Source organism: Camelus dromedarius, chromosome 16 (assembly GCF_036321535.1).
Source record: "Camelus dromedarius isolate mCamDro1 chromosome 16, mCamDro1.pat, whole genome shotgun sequence".
NCBI classification, from domain to species: domain Eukaryota; kingdom Metazoa; phylum Chordata; class Mammalia; order Artiodactyla; family Camelidae; genus Camelus; species Camelus dromedarius.
Genome location: NC_087451.1, coordinates 30,850,052 through 30,872,098, shown reverse-complemented (window position 1 = coordinate 30,872,098; position 22,047 = coordinate 30,850,052). Strand labels below are relative to the sequence as shown.

The following is a 22,047-nucleotide window of genomic DNA, read 5'->3' as shown; positions in this document are numbered from 1 at the left end:
AATACAGGTCCCCACTTCCCCTTCCACAGCATACTCGTCCCACGCCTCACATAGCGCCGGACACGTAGTGAGGGCTCCGTGCACACATCTTAAAAGGACCGGATCCTTCCACCTAACTTTGCAGCATGGTGCTCAGTACAGTTTCTTATAGATTTTGGCTACCTGCCCAAGGAAACGGATTTATTTTTAATTGAAGTATAGCTGATTTACAATGTTATGTTAGTTTCTGGTGTACAGTGTAGTGATTTGGTTATATATATACACACAGACACACACATACACATATTCTTTTTCGCTATAGGTTATTATAAGAGATTGAATATAGAAAACTGATTTAAAAACCATCAAACCTACCATAACTTATGCATCTAGACAAATGTTGTTTCCTTCAATTGATTCACCCTGAGAATCTGTTCATATATCTTGATCCTACGGCTTAGAGAGACTGTTCATGTATCTTAATGTCTACTTGAGACGTTTTCTTCTTTGTTTTAATTGAAGTCTAGTCAGTTTACAATGTTGTGTCAGTTTCTGGTGCACAGCATCATGTTTCAGTCACACATATACTACATATATTCATTTTCATATTCCTTTTCATTATAGGTTACTACAAGATAATGAATATAGTTCCCTGTGCTGTACAGTAGAAACTTGCTGTTCATCTATTTTATATATAGTAGTTAGTATCTGCAAATCTCAATCTCCCAATTTATCCCTTCCCACCTTCTTCCTACACTAGTAACCATAAGTTTGTTTTCTATGTCTGTGAGTCTGTTTCTGTTTTGTAAGTGAGATCATGTGTCTTTTTTTTAGATTCCACATAGAAGTGATATCATATGATATTTTTCTTTCTCTTTCTGGCTTATTTCACTTGGAAGAATGATCTCCAGGTCCATTCATGTTGCTGCAAATGGCATTATTTTATCAAATATCTCTTTTGTAATTATGTCTTGATTAGTCATCTTCAGTGGTGACAAACCATCCTTTTTATTAAAAATATTTTATTATAGATAACTTCAAGCATATACAAAAGTGTACAGAAGAAGTAATAAACAATTATCAACTTAGGACCAATCTTATTTCATCTAAGCCTTTATTCCTCCCTCTCTCCACCTGGACAATTTTGACCATAATCCTAGACATCACATTACTTACCCTAAAATATTTAAGCGTGCATTCCTAAAAAATAAGGCTTCTTTGAGAAATATTAGCTATAATACTATTATCCCATCTAAGAAATTAATAATAATTTATTAATTATTAGCAGTGTTTAAACTTGTTCATAAAAATTGCTTTTACTATTTTATTAAATCAAGATGGAAATAAAATTCATGTATTGCAAGTGGTTGATACCTCAGGTCTCTTTTTTTCTTTAAAAGTTTTCATTAGAGGGAAGGCACCCTGGTGGAGGAGCTGGTTTTAGGGGTGTGGCAAGCAACCAACTTTTAATAAGCAATTCTGCTCCTACTCAGAGAGTAAGAAGCAATGGGAGGCTCCATGGAGTTCATCCTGCGACTCGCCTGACATCCATGGCAGCCTGGCCAGCGGCTGTCCCTCGTCGTGGTCTGAGCCAACCACCTCTTCTTGGTTTGCAATTACAACAAAGACCTTTTAGACAGTGTGGTGGGAACGGCGGGTGAGATTGAAGTGGAAGACCTACCACGGTTGACGGCCAGAATCAGTGAAAAGCATCAAAGCTCAGGCAAAAGACCCATCACACATTCCTCCAGCTGCAGGCTTAGCAGGGAGGCTGGGACGCCCACCGCATGGACAGTAGCAGCTCTTCAAGACTCGTGGTATTACCAACACGGAGGAAGGGGTAATGAGGATGAAAGAAAATCTTGTCCAGACTGGTGTTCTAAAAGGTCTTGTTGCTCCAGGAGCTTTCATTGTAAAAGTAGGCATGGATACTTATTTATAAACCACGCCCTCTTTATAATTTTCAGTTTTTGAATGTCAAACTGTTAAAAATGCCTATTTTTTTAATGTTGATGTAGTAATGGCAGGTAGTGAATTTTACGATTTGGATTTTTCAACAATATACTTTCAAGTGTGGAAGACATTTTTTAACTGAAGTATAATGTATATGGAAAAAAGCATACAAATCATAAACGTATGGCTCAATATGAATTTCCCAATCTCTTTCAATCTATAAATTGGCCCTTTCCCTATGTTTTCCTTTGGAATTTGATAAAGAATGTGTTTGTCATGCAGTATTTCCCATGATCCATACTTTGCTGATTACTTCCCCCTGGTATCATTAAACATGTTCCTTTGTTCTCTATTTCCTGTAAATTGGTGGTTGTATTTAGAGGCTTATTGGATTAGGTCAACTTTTGGTGAGACCACTTCATAGTCTGCTGCTGTTTACTGGGTTGTTTCTTTCTCCAAGCACCTTTCGAAGGTGGATGTGATTTTTACAAACAGGCAAACGCCAGCCCTAGCTGACTTTAGTAAGCAGTGTCGGTGATCACGTTGGAGAATGACGGTTTGAGCTGAAAAACAAGGTGTGATCAAGAAATGAATAATCTTCTTGTGTGGCTGGTAGACTGGCCCTGAAGGAAATTCCAAAACAGTTCCAAAAATGGCGCTGTGCAGTGGCAACGTCAAATGTACAGCCACCCAGGGTGACGAACGCGAACGGAACAGTGACATTGATGGAGAAACTGTACGTTGGCTATAAAACCAGCCTCGTTGTGTGGGTGGACATACGTGCTGTCCCTTTCTAGTCATTAGCTCCTCTTAAGAACCCCTAAACGTCTCGGTGTGTATCACGCTTGTGTTTTAAAGCTTGTGCTCTTGCTGAAACGCCAGACCCACTTGGCTTAGTTCCATTGGCACAGCCTGGAAGTGTTGACAAGATGCTCTTGGCCTCCACCCAGCCCCTCCCCAGCCCGGGCGTTTGCCTCGTCTGCATTACTCGTGAGAATGTGGTCAGGGCACTGTAGCAGTCAACAAGAAATGAGGAAGCACGGGGCGCCTCCTGCGCCGACCAGACCAGGGGCAGGGCCTCAGAGCAGGCGGACAGCCGGGCTCAGGGCCTCAGGAAAGCCGGAAGGGCCCGGCTATTTTGATGCCTCGCAGACTTCCCTGTTCCAAGTCAGCGGAACTCCTTCACCCACGCAGTCGGCCCCTTTCGCGTTTCGCTCTCCTCCGCGCGGCTCCCCGCAAGCCCCACCTCTCACCTTAGCTCCGTCCCGTAACGCAAAACTGGGCGGGACCAGGCGCCTTGGGCCAGGCCTGCCGTGCGTCAGGGCTGACGCGTGCTCCGAGCTCCTCCCACGCCCGCCGGCTTGTAGTTGGCGCCTGCGCAGCCCGGTCGTCACCCCTCCCCCCTCCATAGCAACCGTCGTCGCGCCCGCCTCCGCCCCCTCGGCCGCGTTCGCGCACGCGCGCCCCTTCCGGCCGCCCGGCCCCGCCCTCCCCGTCACCCGTAACAACCACTGGAGCCTCGCCGGGCCCCTCCTGCTCCCGCCCCCCGGCCCACTCCCCGGAACCGGCCGCCGAGCTGCGGCCGCCGGCAGTGGAACGGCAACGGTACCGCGGAGCTGCCAGCATGAGCGCCCCCCGCCGCCCCGCGCCCCCGGCCCGGCCCTTCTGACAAGAGGTAGGCGCGCTTCTCTGCGGCGGGCTCCGAGCGTGCCCCCGGCCCGGCCCCTCCCGGCGGCGCGGGGCTCTCGCGGCCGCTTCCTCGCCTTGCCCGCCCTTCCCCGGCCCCCCCAGCTTCCCCGGTTCTCCCTGGCTCCCCGGCCCGGGTCCGGAGCCGACCCTGCTCCCGTCGCACTCAGAGCCCGCCGCCTCGCTGGCCGCTCCTACGGGACTGGTCGCCCCCTCCCCGCCCCCACCCGCCAGTCTTCCCAGCCAGGACCCTTCCTGCGGGAAGCAGAGTTTGGGGTCCCAGCCGGTCCCTGGCTCGCCTCCGCGGGTCGGCCGGGGCTGGGGACCCGCCGGAGCTGCCGTGCCGGACCCCCAGGCCGAGCAGAGGGCCCGGCCGCCCCTCCAGCCTGCCCGGGGTGGACTCAGTGGGGTCTGGCCATTGGCTAATTTTTGAGCACCGATTGTCGTGCAATAGAGGCTGCCCTGGTCCACGATGCCACTTGGCCGTTGTAACTCTGGAGTCCCACGTAGGACGTTTCTTTGGACCAGAGCATCCGAAGCTGGGGACTGGCAGGAGTTCAGAAGCTCGTGAATTAGCAGGTTCTTGAGCGTAGTAGTCGCCTTGGGTTCTGCCAAGCAGTGGAATCTTGAATGGGTGTTAGCGAGTCTTAAGAGAGCATTCCTCTTTTTTAACATTCTCCCCCAACTCCTTTTCATACCCGGTAATCGCTCTCTCCTTCTGTGGGAGATACCCTAAAAATTAATTCTCCTAATTAAAATTTTGAAAGGTTATTGAATTCCTGCTGTGCACCGGCATGATCAAGTTTGCAGAACTAAATAGAACGCGGTCCCGGCGCACCAGGACCTGCCAGTCCCCGAATCAAGATTAATGACGGCCTCCAGTTGATTGTGGTGGATTCAGGAGTTTGGCTGGGTCTCATGATTTCAGAGCTGGAAGTCTTTCAAGTTTATCTCACCCCAGACCTCACTTTACAGAGGTGGAATTGAGTCGGGGAAAAGTGAGATGACTTCCTTGAGGTCACCCAGAATTATTCTTTAGCAGATTTCAGACTGCCAGATAATGGCTGTTTTCCACCCCGAACCTGTTCCTTCCGCGAGGTATGCTAAACATACCAGGGAAAATTCTGGACCTGTTTAATTGTGGTACAGTAGGGAGGAGTCTTACGAAATAAAATATATCTTCGTAATTTTTTCTCTTTTTACACCTAGACTTTGGGCTCCTTGAGGATATTCCATTTTGTTACTTTTGAATATCCTCTCACCATATTCAGCATAAAATAACATTCTTAATGGTTATCCTCGGCAAGACAGGTAGGCTCTTTGGATTTATTTTTATTCCTCCCTTTTAAATAGGGAAGTCAACTCCCATAGAGGACTCCAAGTAAAAATGTGCTTTCAGAAAGATCCAGGGAGGCTGGGACCAGAGCGTGAACGCGTTGTATCTCTCAGGGCAGGAGGATTCCTTGACACATGAAGTAGGTCCAGCACTTAGCTGATTGCTCCCTGATGCTGCTGCTGTTTGAGGCTGGACATTTCAGTGGAGCCTTGAGCCAGAGTGCTTGGTGTCTCTGCCACTCGAAGTCCCCAGAGTCGTAGTCTGCGCAGTTAGAAAACAGAGATTGACAAGTTTCCTTTGAAGCTAGCTTTTGAGGAGTATTCCGGAATTTGAGATAGAATAGTATTTTTTTCTCCCACTTTTATTTTTGTGTGTCCTGGGCTTAAATGCCACCGTTTTTGTTTGTTTGTTTTTTGGGGGGGAACATAATTAGGTTTATTTATTTATTTTTAATAGCGGTACTGGAGATTGAACCCAGGACCTCCTGCATGCTAAGCATGCACACTACCACTGAGCTATACTCTGTCCTCTGCCCCAGTGCCATCGTTTTTATTTGGCTTCCAGTGGAAGTTGTTGAAAGTGAAAATGATTCAAGAACTAATTGTATGGGCTGTCAGAGCAATCAGATCCTGACATTTCACTGCTCAAAAGGACCCAGGTCAGCTAACCCAGAGCAGCCCCTGGAGAGGCAGCAGGGTGGATAGGGGAGCAGAGTCCTCCCGCCCTCAGGCCGGTGCTGTTTCCCTCACTCCGCTTGGGCTGTTCTTCATCTCCCCCTACCCCCCGTCTTGGCGACCCCCTGCCCCCCACCCTTGTATAATTAGGCATCAGCTCTTGGTATTTGTGTGCATGGGGTTGTGCCCTGTTGGGGTCCATTAGACTGTAGTATGTTGTGTGGATGCAGACTTAATTTTTCCACATCATGGTTATTTATCACATATTTGTGTCTTGCAGGTGTGAGAGGACTGCTGTTTTATTGCAATCATGGTACAGAAATACCAGTCACCAGTGAGGGTGTATAAACACCCCTTTGAGTTAATTATGGCTGTGAGTACTTTTCAGTTTACCCTGGGGCTTCTTGTTGTTTTAGGTATTTGAATTTGGTGATCTGTAAACTCGTGTTTGCCATATTGCTTGTCTCCCTTGCTCCACTTTTACTTCTTCTGTTTTCATGCTTATAACTTTGTAGAGTTTGTGAATTGTTTTTAAGCTATGTCTCTGAAAATCATACTCTACAGGTGTGTTTTTAAGAAATGCACTTCAGGGTAATGCATGAGTTTGCGTTAATTCTCCTTTTGAAAACAAAGAAGTGGGATTCTGACTACGTACTTCTTCCTCTGGATTTTGCTCTTTTTTTGGGTTTGTTTGTTCAAATAAAAAAGGGATGTGGAGAGTGGTTTTTCCCTTTGCTGCTCATTTAGTTTATGGGTGAATTCACTATGTGGAACTGGGCACTGGGATGGAGTTTAATTTATGTGATTCTAAGGACTCTGCTGACTGAGTTTCAGGGTCCTAATAGCAAATTCATGAGTCATATTAGAATTCCACGAGTGGCCCAACTCAAGTTTGTTTTTTTTAAAATTGAAGTATCATCAGTTACAATGTGTCAGTTTCTGGTGTACAGCACAGTGTCCCAGTCATCCATATACAAATGTGTGTGTGTGTGTGTGTGTGTGTGTATATATATGTTTATATATTCTTTTTCATTAAAGGTTATTACAAGATATTGAATATAGTACCCTGTGCTATACAGAAGAAATTTGTTTTTTTAATCTATTTTTATATATCCAACTCAAGTTTTAATTTTGTTATTTACGTGAAGTGAAGCATTTCACCAGAGGCCAAAAAAATCCCCAAACACACCTTCTGCCAGTCCCTTTCAGATTTCTGTAGGATTTTCTTTCCCTTCCCTTCTGTCTCGTGTTACCGTGAAGGTAGAATTCAGTGTGCGCACAGGAGGATGTCTCTGTTGTGAGATGCACCCCAGTGAAAGGGTCAGGCTGACCTGGGATGCGGAAGCAGACACTCCAGCCCAGTAAGAAGACCACTCAGTCCCGGTCAGGTGGCCGCCTCTCTGCCTCTGACACGGAGGCGAGTTTGTGTCTCTCCTGTGTATATGTAGAACCTCAGGGATTTTTGCATTGGACTTCTCCCTGCTTAGCATTGTTTGTGAGATTTATCCAGACCAATTTAGTTTCGGAAAACAAAACAAAACTCAAGTCCTCTCAAGGGAACAGTTTAGATTTAGGGTGTCTGTTTCTTTAAATTGAGGTGTAATTTACCCACAGCGAAGTGGGCACATGTTAGGTTCACAGTTTGATCAGTTTTGACCAAAGAGTGACATACATCTCTGTCAAGAAGCAGAACCTTTCTGTCCATTACGTCTGAAAGTTCCCTTGTGCCCCTTCTCTGGCAGCTGTGAGGTTTGGGCTTTTTTTTTTTTTTGGTGGGGGGGAGGTGTTTTTTAGTTCCGTATTTTCCTTAAATACTAGGACTGTTCCGTATTTTATGTTAATAGCATATCAGAAAGGCTTGTTTCCTGTTTGTGCGTTCTGTGTGCTGGCTCGGGCTTCGGGTGTGAGGGGCAGTGACCCGCTTCAGCGAGCCTGAGATGGGTACTGTTGGTGGGAACACATGCGGGGCCACAGGGTGGCCCCGAAATCCAGGAATGCTAGCTGGCTTAGGCTGAGCGCCAAGAACGTGGTGTTGGAGGGTGGTTCCCGGCGGCAGCATTTGTCCCTGGAACTTCCCCTGGGGACTCTGCCTCCTCCATCTGCCCAAGCCTGTCTCCCCCCACCAGCTGGCTGCTTTGCTCACTCCTACCTTTCCCTCCTCTGTGGCTTTGGCTCACCGGCCTTTTCCGCTGGTCACAGCCCCTCTGGCCCCAGTTCAGCTTTGTGACATTTCTAGTTTCGTTATTTCAGTTTCTAAGTGACTGATTCTTGTCATGTTTCCTAGTTCAGATTCTAGAGAGACTTGATCTGGTCCTGCCCCCGGGCCCAGGATGTTGGTTCCTGGGCGGCCTGTGGATTATTTGCCCTGTTTGTCACCTGACCCTTTCGGTTGGCAGGGGCTGGTGGCGAGAGGGCAGAGGTGTGGGGGTGTGGGGGCCGAGTGAGGCTGAGAGCTGCCTTGTGGGGCGGTGGGGGTGGAGGGGCAGGCACGGGTAGGGTACATTGTGTTTTCCAGAATGTTAAGGACGACTTTAAAATCTGGTACAACCCCATCACTGGAGGCAAAGTTTGGTCTCTGGTGCAGACACTGGATTTAATAAAGAGGTATTTTGACTGTCTAATGTTCAACTTCCTTATTTTCCTTACTTTACTATTTTCAAAAAGGTACAGTTTGCCTTGCCACTTTGATGCATGGATTTACAGAAGGATTTGAAATTGAAATTCTGAACCATCCCCCACAATCTTTAAAATTAACCGATTTTTAACTTGCTTTCCTTTTGAGGCAGCAGTAATTTTTTTTGAGTTGTTAGAAAATATTTTTAATCTGAAAATGAAATATGTGACATTTTTCCTTCCAGAATTAGATAGAAACTAGACTGTTAAGTCTGTAGTGATTTTCACGTGGTGTCGTTTGCCAGTTTTCTGGCTGTAATTGTACAACATACATCCTCAGTATTTACCTTGCTTTCTTTTCTCTCATTGAGGACAAACAGTAGTAGAAAAGAGTTACTCTGAAAATGTCCTTTTTGATTCATTCAGGCAGAGGAAAGAGATCCCCAGTTAATGCAAGAACAGAACTGTAGCTTCAACAGAAATATTTGTGAGAACCTCAAAGTGCTTGTGCTTCAGTAATCTCAGCATGTGACAGTGACACAGGTGTGTCCCTCAGATGGTCCCTGGTATTAATAGGCAGATCCAAGTCCCAGTTTACAGGGCCCCATAGGAGACTGACCATTGGAAGAAATGCTGCTCCGTCCACTTTATGCCTTTGTTCGTTTTCACCAAGAGTTTCGCTATGATTTAGAATTGCCAGAACGCTGTTGAGGTAGAAGATACCTGTGTCCACAGGTACATGGTGGGTGCCCAGTATGTTAATTGAAGTTTGATTGATTTAATGAAAACTTACTTGTTTTGGGGTCAGTATACTGGTAGAATTAAGTCGCGTGTGCTTATATCACAGTTTATTCATCCGTTCTGCTCTTGATGGACAATTGGATTATTTCCAGTTCTTTGCTACTACAAACAGTGCTGCAGTAGACATTCTCACTGACGACTTTTGGTGTACACGCATGGTCCACAGTCCTAGGAATGGAGCTGCTGTTTGGCAGAGAAAAAAAATCAGGTTAATGTTCTCATGAACTAATTTGGATTAAAAATGGTAAACAAGCAAAATTGAAGTGGAGGTTTTTCAACAGGCATTTGTAGCATTTTAGGGGCATTCTTTTGTTAGATATTAGTCCAGAAACAGTTGTTGGAGCGTCTGTCCCTTTAGAGGGTGAGGAATCTGAGACTCAGAGAAGGTGAAGCCTCCACAGTCAGTGGGTGTGGAGAGTTCTGTGTTCTTTCATTGTATTCTCCCCCCCCACCCCCGTCATAATTTGTATCCTGGAATGTCTTTTGAAGGTTCTTGTCCTTGAAGAGGTCTGTAACTTTTTCAGGCTCAGCCAGAAACACTTCCTGGGGTACTCTGCCTGACTTGTGGGAGGAGAATTTAATCAGTGAAGGACATTCCAGTCGATCTGCCTTCAAGAATCTGTGGTCTCACACCTGGGGGCTGGTGATGGGACCACAGAGAAGAAACTTAGGTTGGGAGGTGTACTTCTGAGATGCTTGGGTCAGAGTGTTTCATTTTGAGATTTCTAAGGTAAACACACAAATTTTAAAACTTAAGCATTTTCAAGAACAGCCTTCTCCCTCCTGATGTTAGTGGCCCCTTAATAAATGATACAGAGGAAGAGTGACGGAGAGAGAGACACTGGAACGAAAGTGCGGTGCAGGAGGGCGGCTCGGCAGAGGGGGTCGGGGCGGGGACGGAGAACCGTCCAAGAGAAGAAGTCATGAATCTGTCTTCGGGAGCAGAGAGATCTCTATGGGGACAGTTGCCGGGAGGCGAGGACTTGTCTCTGGTCCTTTTTCGCCTGAGGACAGCTGCCACTTCGACTGGTTGGCACATGTGATAGGAATGGTGCACTGCCTTCTGTAACCCCCGAGGTGGCACCTTGTCCGGTCCCCGTTCTGCTTGGGCTTCCTATTGTCCTCATGGATTTGGTCCCTTCCTTGTCCCCTCTCTCCACCCACCCACTCTCGCAGGTTCCCTGCTCTCTGGGTTGGGCCATCGTGCTCCCAGAACCCCTTTACCATCTGTGTCGCCAGCAGACGCATCTTTTAGATTGTGCCTTTGAGTCACATTCTGTCCCTTTGTCTCTTGAGCACTGCCTTCGTTCCAGCCCAAGCCCTCGTCCTAGGTGGGGGGTGACCGGAGTTGTTTCCTTACTGACACGTTCATCCCTTTGGGCCATCCTGTGCTCTCCTGCCCGGACACTGTTTCACGTGTCAGTCCTTTGGTTAAGTGATCTCTTACTATCTGCCCTAACCCTCTGTTTCGGTGATCTGTTATCAGTCACATCCGATCTAAATCGCTTTGCTTCTTTTTCAAGGCTTCATGCTTTGCCCTCTCTGTTGAAGCTTAATTCTTTATTATGCAGACTTCCCAGCATGAACTTTTAGGCCTGTTCTGTGCTGTCGCTGTTTGTCCTCACAGTGTCTTTTCCTGCCCACCCCCCCTTTCTTTTGATACTTCCTTCCTCACCTTAGGTGTTTACCATCCCCCAGTGTCTGATGTTAACCTCTTGACCCACCCCACTTCCCTGTAGGGGTGCCCTTCATGCTTCTCCCCGTTCCTCTGACTCCTCCTTAACACTGTAGTCAGGGATGGGCACTTTCGCTTGTAATTAGAGTTTCTTTTATTCTCAGCGGTTTCTGAGTGTTGCTCTCTGTTTTGTGTAGTCCTCAGGGGCAGAGGCTTTGCTGTTTCTCTTGTTCCCGCCAGCGTTGGTACCTAGCACGCAGTAGGCGCTCGGGTATGTTTGATCAGCAGGTGTCTGTTTATTTGTTCACTTGAGCTTTGAGTGTAAGGACTTGAGAAGTGGGTTTGATGGTTGAAACTCAGATCAGAAATGTAACTCTGATCTGTTTTCAGACAGGGATTTGTGTTTTCTCCGTGGGGAAGAAGTCGCACGCTACAATCCTTCAGTTAACCAACGCCTCCCTTCGGAGCAAAGCCCTGTTGTGATGAAGTTGGCTTTTTTTTTTTTTTTTTTTTTTTACTGTCTTCATAAATTATGTGAAACTCAGGTGACAGACTTTGTGAGAGTAGTTTAAGCGATGTACTTTTATAGGTCAAATAACCAAGATTCCCTTTTTGCCCGCGTGCGGGTCCTGATGGAACAGCCCCCGTGGCAGCATCTGCTCGGGTCTGTCTTCTGTTTGTTTCATCCTCCTGGGCTTTTCGTTCCTTTTCTCTTTCCTCTCAGGTATCTCCTGTCTCCCCCCTAAGACTAGGATGAAAGGGAGAGAAAGGGGTTTGCTGTGACACTAGGTCCGGATCCCGGCCCCACCACAGCCCCCTCTGTGACCTAGGGACAGGCCAGTTTCGGTGCGAGACTGTCGTGGAGAATTACATAGGCCACAGACATGGAGGTGGGGGAGGCCGGGCCCCCTCATGTGCATGTCCTCCCCTCCCTTCTGGCAGCTGGCCCCTGTCCCCCTCCAAGCACAAGGTGAAGTGGATCAGTTTGATGTCAGCAAATGACTGCTGTGATGTGTGGATCTTTTTTAGATTGAATAGACATTTGTGTTTATATTTAAGCTTTGTTTCATCCATTCAAATTGTATACACCAGGACAGCTGGGGAGGCACGTGGGGAGACACGTGGGGACCCTGGGTAGACTTGTACACTGCAGTGCAGTCTGCGAGAGCCTCACAACTGGTTCAGTCAAGTTGCTCTTTCTGGAACACAGAAATCCGGGCGGTAGAGCACTCCCGAGGAGGTGTCTTGGAACACAGGCCGCCCCCCACCCCCCACGCAGTGCCTCCAGATTGTCCCTCTGTTGGCCCCACCGCGGGTGGGCTGGCTCTGTCCTCCTGCCCTGAAGAGGCAGGTCTACTCACTCACCCTTCCCTCCTGGCTCAAAGACCTCGGAGCCCTGCCCCCTTTCCTCTGATTTTGTTTTCTTCCTCTGACCTCAGTCTCATGCACGTTGGTTTTTAGCTTTATTTTACTTATGAAATACTACTGTTCTATCTGTCATCTTTTTTTTCAAAGCACATCCTCCTCCTCTCACCCCAGATATTCTCCCTGGGCCTTTTTGTAGTTTCCAGGTTTCTGATGGTTAGGTGTGCTATTGAAATACAGCTTCTTCATTAATTGAGTTAGAAGTAAAATGTGCAGTAGAAGTTATTTTTAGTCAAAGGGATAAGCGTCTGCATGGTTTTGGGTCGCTGACTTTAAAGCCGGTTTTACTCAGTCTGGGATGGAGGGAAATGCTCCAGTTTCTCTAATCGTCTGTGAAGGGTCCTGGTCAGCTTTTAGTGGGGGAAAATGCACTCTTTTCGTTTATAAAGTTTCTGAATGCTGTAGTGTGAGTCCTGTCGTATTTAATAAAAGCTGGGATGTAGTCAAATTACTTGGTTTTGAAAGTGGACAATTATAGTATCCATCCTTTACACACTGCTTAGTACAGAACCAGGCACTTTCCCTTCTCTTAAACCCACTCTCACAACGCATTATGCATTTGGACTTACTTTTAGTGTGCTGGAGTGAAGACAGTCATGGCTCAATAGGGAATATTTCAAGGAGAAACAAAGCAGGATCTGATTCAGCTCCTTGCCTCTTTGATTTACCCATTTTTGTTAAAAAAAAAAAAAACCCATAACAAAAAAACCTGCCCAAACCCCCTTGTATGATGGGAATTTTCAAGCATACCGAAGTAGAGAGACAGGTTCAATAAATGGCCAGGAGCTCATGGCCCAGGTCCAGTAGTGCCAGCGTTTTGCCAGTTTGTTTCATCTGCTCCCCCCACATTCCCCTTGGTGTATATAAAGCAAATTTCAGGTATCTTGTTAATTCGTCTGTAAACACTTCAGCATGCACCTTGAACCACAAGGACCTTTTTCTTTTTATAAGGTAACCACTGTGTCATTGCCACACTTAACAAGAGTACTAGTAGCTCCTTGATATCAGCTAAATCTGAGTCCATGTTCGGACTTTCTCTACTGTCTCAAACAATGTCTTTTAATAAGTTGTTTGGATCCTGTTTCAGAAAAAACCCTTGCATTCGGTTATGATGTATCTTCAGTGTCCTCTGTTCCCTGACATCCTCCTTTCTCTTTGTCTTCTTCCCTGCCGTTGCTTTGTTAGAGAAACTGGGTCATTTGTCCTGTTCAGTTACTTCAACCTTTTGCTGATTTAATTGTTCATTACAGCAAGTAGGCCCAGGGAGGAGGCGTGGACCTCAAATCAGTCAGTTCAGCTACTTTGCGGCAGCTCTGTTTAAACATTTGCCAGTAGGGACTGAAGCGAATGGTTAAAACCGGCTCACCCCTCTTTGTCCCAGTGATTATCCTTTGTAATTTTGAGTTGCAAATTGGATGCAGAACATTTTTTCCCAAATTAAACTGGGTTTTTTCATTTATGATTACTTTTCAGCCTGCTTCACTGGTCCTAATACTTCATACAGAGAGCATTTAAAAGGAGTTGCCTTATTGGCAGGGCTGATTAAGAGGGTTTCTGTGTAGTGTCTGCCGTGAGTGCCCCGGGGGAGTAGCCCGGGCTGGTGAGGTTGGGGAGGTGTCCAGCCACGCTGGTCAGTCCTTTGTCCCTGCTGCTTTTATCAGACCCCGGATAGTCTGGTTGGGGACGCTCCCACAGAGAAATTCCCTGAAGAGAGGATTTTGGTTGTCAGGTGTGGTAACTGATCCTTTTCCTTTGATTTTTAATCTGTACAGAGTGAAACAGACAGTTGTATATATTTCGAGTGGAATAATTTTACGTATTACAACAGAAAGCGTATATTGCATTATAATTCTCTTAAAAGGTACAATCTGGTGTTAGGAGTACTAGCCTTGGTTTTGCTTTTTGTTTTTTGTTTTTTGTGGAAAAGTCTATGTATGTATGTATGTAGGTTTATGTAATTATCACTCTATATAGGATAATTGCTGTATATATATCGTGATTGCACTGAAGCCTTTTTCCATTCAGAAATCCACCTTCTGTATTTCATAGGTCTCCCCTGCACTGTCCGAGTTACTGGTGAGGGTCCAGTTCCTCAGTGTCCGCCAGTAGCTCTCTTCCTTTCAAGCCTCTGGTCCTCCCCTCTGGTCGCCCTTGCTTTTCTCACTCAGCCTCCTTGCCTTCTTGGGAACAGATGGACTCTTCCTCGCTATTTTGGGACACCCCCCCCCCCAGTTGTATATTTTGTTTTCTGGACATCACAGGTATTTTAATTGCTAGTTAATGCTGTTTTAGAAATATCCAGCTCTCTCTTACCTGACATCTCTGCCTGGGCAGCCTCACTTAAACCCATGGCTTCAACTATCACTTTATAAACCAAAGCTCTCAAAGCTTATCGTCAGCCTACACTCTGAGCTTCCAGACTTCTAGCCAGCTCCATGCTGGGACATCGCCATCTGATCATTTCAAGGCAGACTTAGCACATCTGAAACAGAATCCACTCCTTCCTCCTGCCTGAATGAGGAATACACCCCAACAGAAAGCACAGGCAGAACAAACAATGAACCACCCCTGGCAAATTCTACCTTTTCCTCTGAGCCGCTGTTTCTGATGGGTGCCACCACGTGCCTGGCCCTCAGACCTGAAGCTGAGGGTCCCTGGCAGCTCTTGCCCCACCCCCAGGCTCAGCCATGCCGGACCCTCGCCTGTCAGGGATGTCTTCTGAGCTGGGTCTGAATCTGCCTCTCTGACCGAAGTGGCTCGTCCTCAGCTCACAGCTCAGCCCTGCACATCCAGGACCTCGCAGCAGCCTCTGGGCTCTGAATCCCAAGCCCATCTCACCCACTCGTTCTCTCTCCGGGCTGCTGCTCCTGAGCCTCCAAATTGCACATCTGACCATGTCACTTACTAGTTTAAAATTCTCAAGTGCTGCACCTACCTTCGAGATGAAGTTCAGTTTCTTCTGGAGCCCCTCACCTTCTGCTCCCTGAGACCTTCTCCCGAGCCTCCATGTGCAGGAACCTCGGCAGGTGCCCCAGTCGAATTGCGTGGGATTACTTACCACTCCCCAGGTGTCCGTTGTGTTCCAGAGCCTTCTGCAGCCTGCCTGCAGTTCCTTTCTCCCTCTTTCTCACCTGGCCAGCCCTCACTGGTCAGATTCAGTTCTCCTAGGGGTTCCCTCTCTGTGCTCTGCTGTCCCGTTGTCACCTTGTGGGTCACCGCCTTGCCATGGTTGCTGGGCTTGTTCATTTCCCTTCCACGTGAGCGTCTCCAGCGTGGGAGTCACGCCGTCTTGCTTTTCACCCTGCGCGCAGAGGCGGCCCTCAGACATCGATCTGCCTGAAGAGTCAGTGAGCCTTGGGATGCATGCTCTGACTTTCTGCATTACTTCTGCTTTTCCGGTAGGGGGATTCGGATAGAACGCCACACCGGAACATGTTTTTGGTTGGATTTACTGTGTGTACTTAAATCGTCTCTGAAGGAAGCTGATGCAGATCGTTTTTTGTGGGTTAAGTAGAGTTTGTACTCAGCAAACTGATGCTTGTAAATACTGTAGTGGACTGAAAATCACGCCTGGTTATATATCACTTTGTGTTTGGGTGGCTTTTTACCCATAGTGAGGAATGCCAAATATATTAAACAATTTCATTACTTTGGTTCTCCTACAGAACATAAAATTCATTTAAAAATTCTTGGTTCTGATAAGATGGTGTTGTAATTTTCTTTTTTGAGATCTCTACAGGTTTAAACCCGAGAGGCTGGTTATTGCATGACTCTTTTTCCTAGCGAACAAGTTACCCTGTACCATTAGGTAGTCCTAATCATCAAGTGTGCACGTTTCTCTTCTTTTTCCTGGTTTAATGCCTGTGTATGTTTTAAAAACCAAGTCCAGAGCTAATAGCTGCAAGGTACATATTTTAAGAAGTAAATTGATTTAAGAGATCACTGGTTGTATTGCAGGATTTATGCTCTTAATATTTAGAAAGCTCTTCCTCAAACACCAGTTATCTTCATTTTACTTTTCTTAACACACAGTTGGTTTAGACTGCAGATTCTAACAATTCTGAATTCTGATTCTCCACTGAATCAGAATTTCTGAGGGTGGGCCCAGCAGTCTGTTTCCACAGAGGTGGTTCTGGCACCTGCTCAGGTTTGAGAACCACGGGTTTAGAGTGCCTTAATTTGAATTTGTAGCAAATGGAATAGAAAGAAAAGAAGTTGGTTTCAGTTACAACTTATTTTTAATGTAAAATTTTCAAGAAGAATGGATTCTTTAACAGGTTGTGTAGCAGCTCATCACGTGATGCCTCCTTTTCAAGGATTTAACAAGTATGGAAAGGAGAGTACTTGCTTTATGTCTTCTCTAGACTGCTGTTCTTGAGTCTGTTTAGTGATACCAGATTTATACCAACAAGCATGTGCTTCCTTGAACTTGTCTTAACTAAATTATTTGTATGGCTTTATTTGCCAATTTTCAGTTGGAGTAGATTTGTACTCTTTTAATGTGGTAAAATAAACATAACATAAAATTTACTATTTTAATTGTTTTTAAGTGTACAATTCAGTGGTATTAAGTAGATTCACATTGTTGGGTGGCTGTCACCACCACCCATCTGTAGGACATTTTCATCTTCCCAAACAGAAACTCTGTCCCCATTAAACACTACCTCTCCCCCGCCCCCCACAGCCCCTGGCGAACACCACCCCTTTTCTACTTTACATCTCTGTAAATTTGACTATTCTGGGTACTTCATGTAACAGAAATTACACAGTATTTGTCCATTTGTGACTGGCTCATTTCACTTAGCATAATGTCTCCACAGTTCATTCATGTTGTAACGTGTCAAAAGTTTTCTTCCTTTTTACAGTTGAGCAATCCTGTACACATACACGCACACACACTACAGTTTGTTTATCCATTCATCAGTGGACACTTGAGTTGCTCCCACTTTTTGGCTATTTGTGTTTACTCTACACTTTTAGTTTTTAATTATAATGTCAACCAAAAATAAGTGCATTCTGTCTAGGTTTGTTTTTTTGTCTTTTATATCTGATAGATTCCAGATCTAAAAGACAAGTTTGTTGAGGATTTCAACCACAGTATTTTATTCCATCTTCTCAAAATATATCTTTAATTTACGACTCATGATTGCCAGTCTGTTAGTTTCCTAATAAAGAAAGAGCAGCATCTGAAAGCAGGTGCAGGATGGTGAGCCAGGCGGGGGGCCCAGCAGTGAAGTCGCGGGCTCCTGCCCTGAGGGAGTGGGAATGGCCGGGAAAGTAGAGAGTCAGGTGCTTCAAGGTCTATGAGGTGCAGCTCGCATAATGGCGTCTAATAAGCAGTACTTGATAGATATTTTCCTGGTGGATTAAACCAGCTCCTGCTGTTGGCCTCCTGATGACGGAGTTTTTATTCTGGTTCCTGAAACCAGATAATATTTCCATAGCTCATTACATTCTTTTATGTGGGCAAACACATGGCATCTTTAAAAGCTGACAGCTGCAATTCCCTGGAACACCAAATGCTCTTCTGAAGTCCACGGATTTATTTTTTATGCTCCGGAAAGTAAAACGGTGCTCTGCCAAATCCAGCTTGATTTGAAGAAGAATATGCAAAACTGCTATTTTTATTGTCACCTATACTCAGTTTGCTCTCATTTCATGGATTAGGGATAGTTTTAGAAAATCATGACCCATTTTGGATTCCGTCAGGTCCTGCATCAGTCACCTGACTTTTAAATACAGAAAACTGAGAGAAGAGAAACCTTTCATAGCACTCCAGATGTTCTTGTCTGCCTGAGGCTTCAATAACTGAGGCCTGGGAGTCATTTGACCTTCAAGATTTCTTGACAGAGACAAGATATCTTAAGTATAAAGATCTGCTTAAAGATGTGTCTACCTCTTTACCTCTGTTTTTTCTGACTAGTACCTTTAATTCTCTAACAGGAATTGGTTAATATTGCGCTTTTATTTTGGAGGTTGAAAAAAATACTTAAACGTTGAGATCATCTGGATGCCTAGCATATTCATAACTAAGTGCTATCGGACAGTATGTGTTTTGCTTTTATGTTTATTTTGGGGGCACCAAACAATACTATTTTTTTTAAAATTTGTTATAAATTTTTTTATAAAAAGTATTCTTTCTTAAAAATTTTACTTTTTTGGGGAGTAGTTAGGTTTATTTATTTATTTTTAATTTAACTTAGTTTTTTTAATGGAGGTGCTGGGGGTTGAACCCAGGACCTGGCGCGTGCTTAGCACGTGCTCTACCACTGAGCTATACCCTCCTCCACCAAACAATACTATTTTAATGGTTGAAAGCAAGTACAAAAAGAATAGAGGTGGAATTAATATGTAAATGATGTGTTTGAACCAAGTATAAGCTAAGTTGCTTCGCAGACAGGGGGCTATACCAACAGAGATTTAAATAGAGGAAAGTGGTGGGAGTGGTGAGTCATCTCTCGCCATCTCTCAGTGGGCGGTGTGGGCATGCCAAGTCTGAAAGCAGCTGTGCCCTGCTGAGCGGTTCCATATTCATGTTGGAAGAGGAATCGTCATCCTTCCCGTTAAATGTATGTTCGTAGTTTGAGTTTTACAATTGTATTAGTTTTTACCTAGTTTGTTTGTACATATTTAGGTAACATTCCAATAAAAATAACTGGTCGACACTAAAAGTCCAAGGGAACTTTTCTCTTTTAAAAGGGGTTTGTACGTTACTCAAGTCACTTCTCTGAGTTAGAGATTTTATTATACTTCCATGAATCCAGATTAGCCAGGTCCTTAAATTGGATTTTGTTTGACACTCAACCAGAGGTTGGGGAGGGGGTTAAACATTCTTGTGTCATTCTATCTGTGCTTCACTGGAGTGGCTCGTTGGCTGGACTGTTTTAAATAATGGACAGTGAATCTGGAATGATGGTTCTTTGACAGTTGTTTTAACTGAGTGTTGACTGGTGAGGCTGAGAGTGGAGAACAGGGATAGCAGTGTCTTCACTTCTGGGTCTCACGGAGCGCTGTGGAAACTGACATGACGTAGACATTTTGACTCTCTTTTGTCATCGTATAGTGGAACGGTGGGAAGAGATGTCTTTATGTTTGTGATTCTCATGGTCATGTTTCTTTTTCATGAAGGGAATTTTAGGTTGTGAATGGTCCTCAGATTCAACTGTATCATGTTTTTAACCTAAACCTTAAAACTTTTAAAGCAGTTTAGTTTGAGAATGGTAGTCATGTACCAAGAAGGCAGAGTAGGGCTGGATGCTGTAGGGGGATGGGGAAGGTTCCAGAACAGGTTCTGCCTTCAGAGCTCTTGTTATCTTATCTCCCGGAGGGCTGGGAAGGGCATTCGGCTGTGTGAGGCCTTGAGCGTGCAGTGGGTACCAAACCAGTGAGGAGGCCTGGTGGCCGGACCCCTGTGGGCAGACGGGAATCCCGCTGCTGAACCACTATTTACAAAACACTTAGAGGACATCTGAGAGGTCCAGGAATAAGGGAAGCATGTGTGGGGTGCTCTGGGCCAGCAGCTCATGTACTGCTCACACTTATTTTGTGGGGAAGGCATTTCTCCCCCCGCCCAGCTTTACTGAGATGTAATTGATATACAACGTTGTATTTGTTGAAAGCCTACAATATAATGATTTATGTACATACTGTAAAATGATGACCACAATAAGTTTATTGACATCCATCACTTCACATAGTTACTTATTTTTTTCTTGTGGTGATAACTTTTAAGACCTCTCTTAGTAACTTTCAAATATACAATACAATGTAGTTAACTCTAGTCATCATTCTGTATATTACATCCCCAGGACTTATTTATCTTGTAACTGGAAATGTGTACCTGTAGGGACAGGCTCTTCTCTTATTTCACTTTGCAAATGAGGAAACTGAGGTTTAAATTGCTTGCCGAGTGACTGACTCTGACCTGCCTGACTGACTTGCCCACTGACAGCGGTGCAGACTTTCCTGGGGACCTGAGTTCCGAGCCGGCCACAAGCTCACCCAGACTGCCTGCAGCCGGCTCACCTCCACACAAACCTGGGTCTGGCCCTCCGGTCGGGGGGTGGCAGTCAGACCCTTGGCTTTCCTGGTTCTGGACAGGGCCAGTTTGCATTTCTTCTCCCCGCCCCCTTCTCCCTCTGGCCCGTCTGTGTCCGCACCGGTTCCCTGCTGGCAGTAAGCTCTCCCCTAGGGCCCCATCTTTGGTCGCTCAGCATCTTTTGTTTCTGTAGCAGGAGGTCTGGCTTGTGGGTGGCACCGGAGGTCAAGGCCTGTGGACACTGAGACCAGGCTCTCCATGGGCTCTGTCCTGTGGCTCCGTGGTTTGTGTCCTAGTGTGACGTGGCAGCACTGGGGGAGTGGAGGTGAAGGACACTGCTGGGTGGCTGAGTGGAATACCTAGTAACTGGGAGGTGAGGGGGGCGGGGGCAGTGTGTGGGAAGTCTCCCGGAACTCGGAATTTAAAATGGTTTGAGGCCACAAGTGCTGGTGCGCTTTGTAGCCAGTTGTGCCACATTCCCTGGAGAAGGCTTTTGTTCTTAGAGCAGCAGATGGCTCTCCCAGGACTGTGGGGACAACAGTCTGATGTTTACATGTATCCAGGCCGCGCTGGGAGCTGAGCGATTAGTTTCCTGACACAAGTTCTTTCCCTTCCTAGTATATTGTGTTTCTTCCTTCTGTGGAGAATGTCCATACCGTCAGCAAAGCCTGAGTCAGGGCTACCTGTAACTGAACCCTTTTCAGAGAACATCCTTCCCTTTATTTTATGAACATCCTCTCCCAGCTTCGCTCATGTTTATCTTCAGGGCCATATTTTCTGCTTCCAGCAACTGAGTGTAGTATATGTAACTACTTAATGAGTTACCTCCCTGAATCCATGTATTTCTTGTTTACTTCATACCACAGAGGGAATAGTTTACTCTCAATCCCTAAATTGAGATAATATCATTTCCATCTTTATTTTCTGTTGGCTTTTTCTTTTCCTTATAGAAGGAGGGGGACCTATGTGGTATTACTTACACCTAGTTCCTTTATTTAGTTGGCTAATTATGAACTTAAAATAATTGATTTCCAACATAGTGTCATTATATTTATATCTTTTGTTTTTCGGACCATGGAAAACGTAATTATCATTTTAGCCTGGTGAACACGTGGATTTTGGGGGTGCATTTTCAAAGTATAGTAAAAAAGGTAAATGTCAAGTGAAAATGTTTAGTTTTTAAGGCTGTTTGCATTAGGAAGATTCTCTTCCTCCCTGCAGAGCCAGGCTGGGTCCTGGACTCTGAATGGCAGTGTCTTTTCTTAATGATCAGGCACTCTTTTCCTCTTTGAAAAGTTTACATGAGATGCAGAACAGTAGCCACATTTTTTGAGTATTGCACTTGGGCCTGCTAAAAACTTTTAAGTTTTCTTTTTTTAATTTTCCACAATTCTGTGCGTTAAAGAAGATGAGGAAACTAAGGTGAATTGAAGATGAAGAAACTAGGGCTCGACATCATTAAGTAACCTTTCCAGGGACCTACTCTGATGGTGGGGCGGGTGGGGCTGGGTCCTCTCTCCCGGGGCCTGTGCTCTGAGGCGTGACGCTGCCTTCTCTGGAGCGGGACAGCCTGGGTTCCAGTCCCTGGACTTTACTTTCTCAGCCTCAGTTTCCTCATTTTAAGGTGGGGAGATGCTCGTTTCATGGGAAGAGTATGTCCAGCATTGATCTTTGTGAACCCAGGTAGGCATCAGGGAGGAGGCGGTGGTGGTGGTCTGCTCCTGACTTGGTGCTCCCTGGGTGAGAGGTCTTCACAGGGAGGATACTTGTCGTCTATTCATGCGACCCTGGTGCCTGCTCCCCGGTGCCTGTTTGTTGAATAAACGGATGTTATGAATTTCACTAGGTTCTTTTTAGGAAAAGTTTT

At 45.6% G+C, this 22,047-nt stretch overlaps 1 protein-coding gene across 8 annotated transcripts in view; it reads left to right on the top strand.

Moving 5' to 3' along the window:
* Positions 1-3,456: 3,456 nt before the first annotated feature.
* The window catches only part of SEC14L1 (SEC14 like lipid binding 1), a 57,080-nt gene continuing 38,489 nt past the window's right edge, over positions 3,457-22,047 (top strand). For 6 of the 8 annotated variants that reach the window (XM_031469186.2, XM_031469187.2, XM_031469183.2 and 3 more), the window contains exons 1-2: positions 3,464-3,607; positions 5,909-6,001. In XM_031469186.2, the coding sequence (XP_031325046.1) occupies positions 5,939-6,001 (63 nt within the window). In that variant the 5' untranslated portion in view covers positions 3,464-3,607; positions 5,909-5,938. Of the gene's footprint in view, positions 3,608-4,827; positions 4,930-5,479; positions 5,613-5,908; positions 6,002-22,047 lie in introns of those variants that run through there. The other 2 variants (XM_031469184.2, XM_031469185.2) reach the window with 2 other exon arrangements.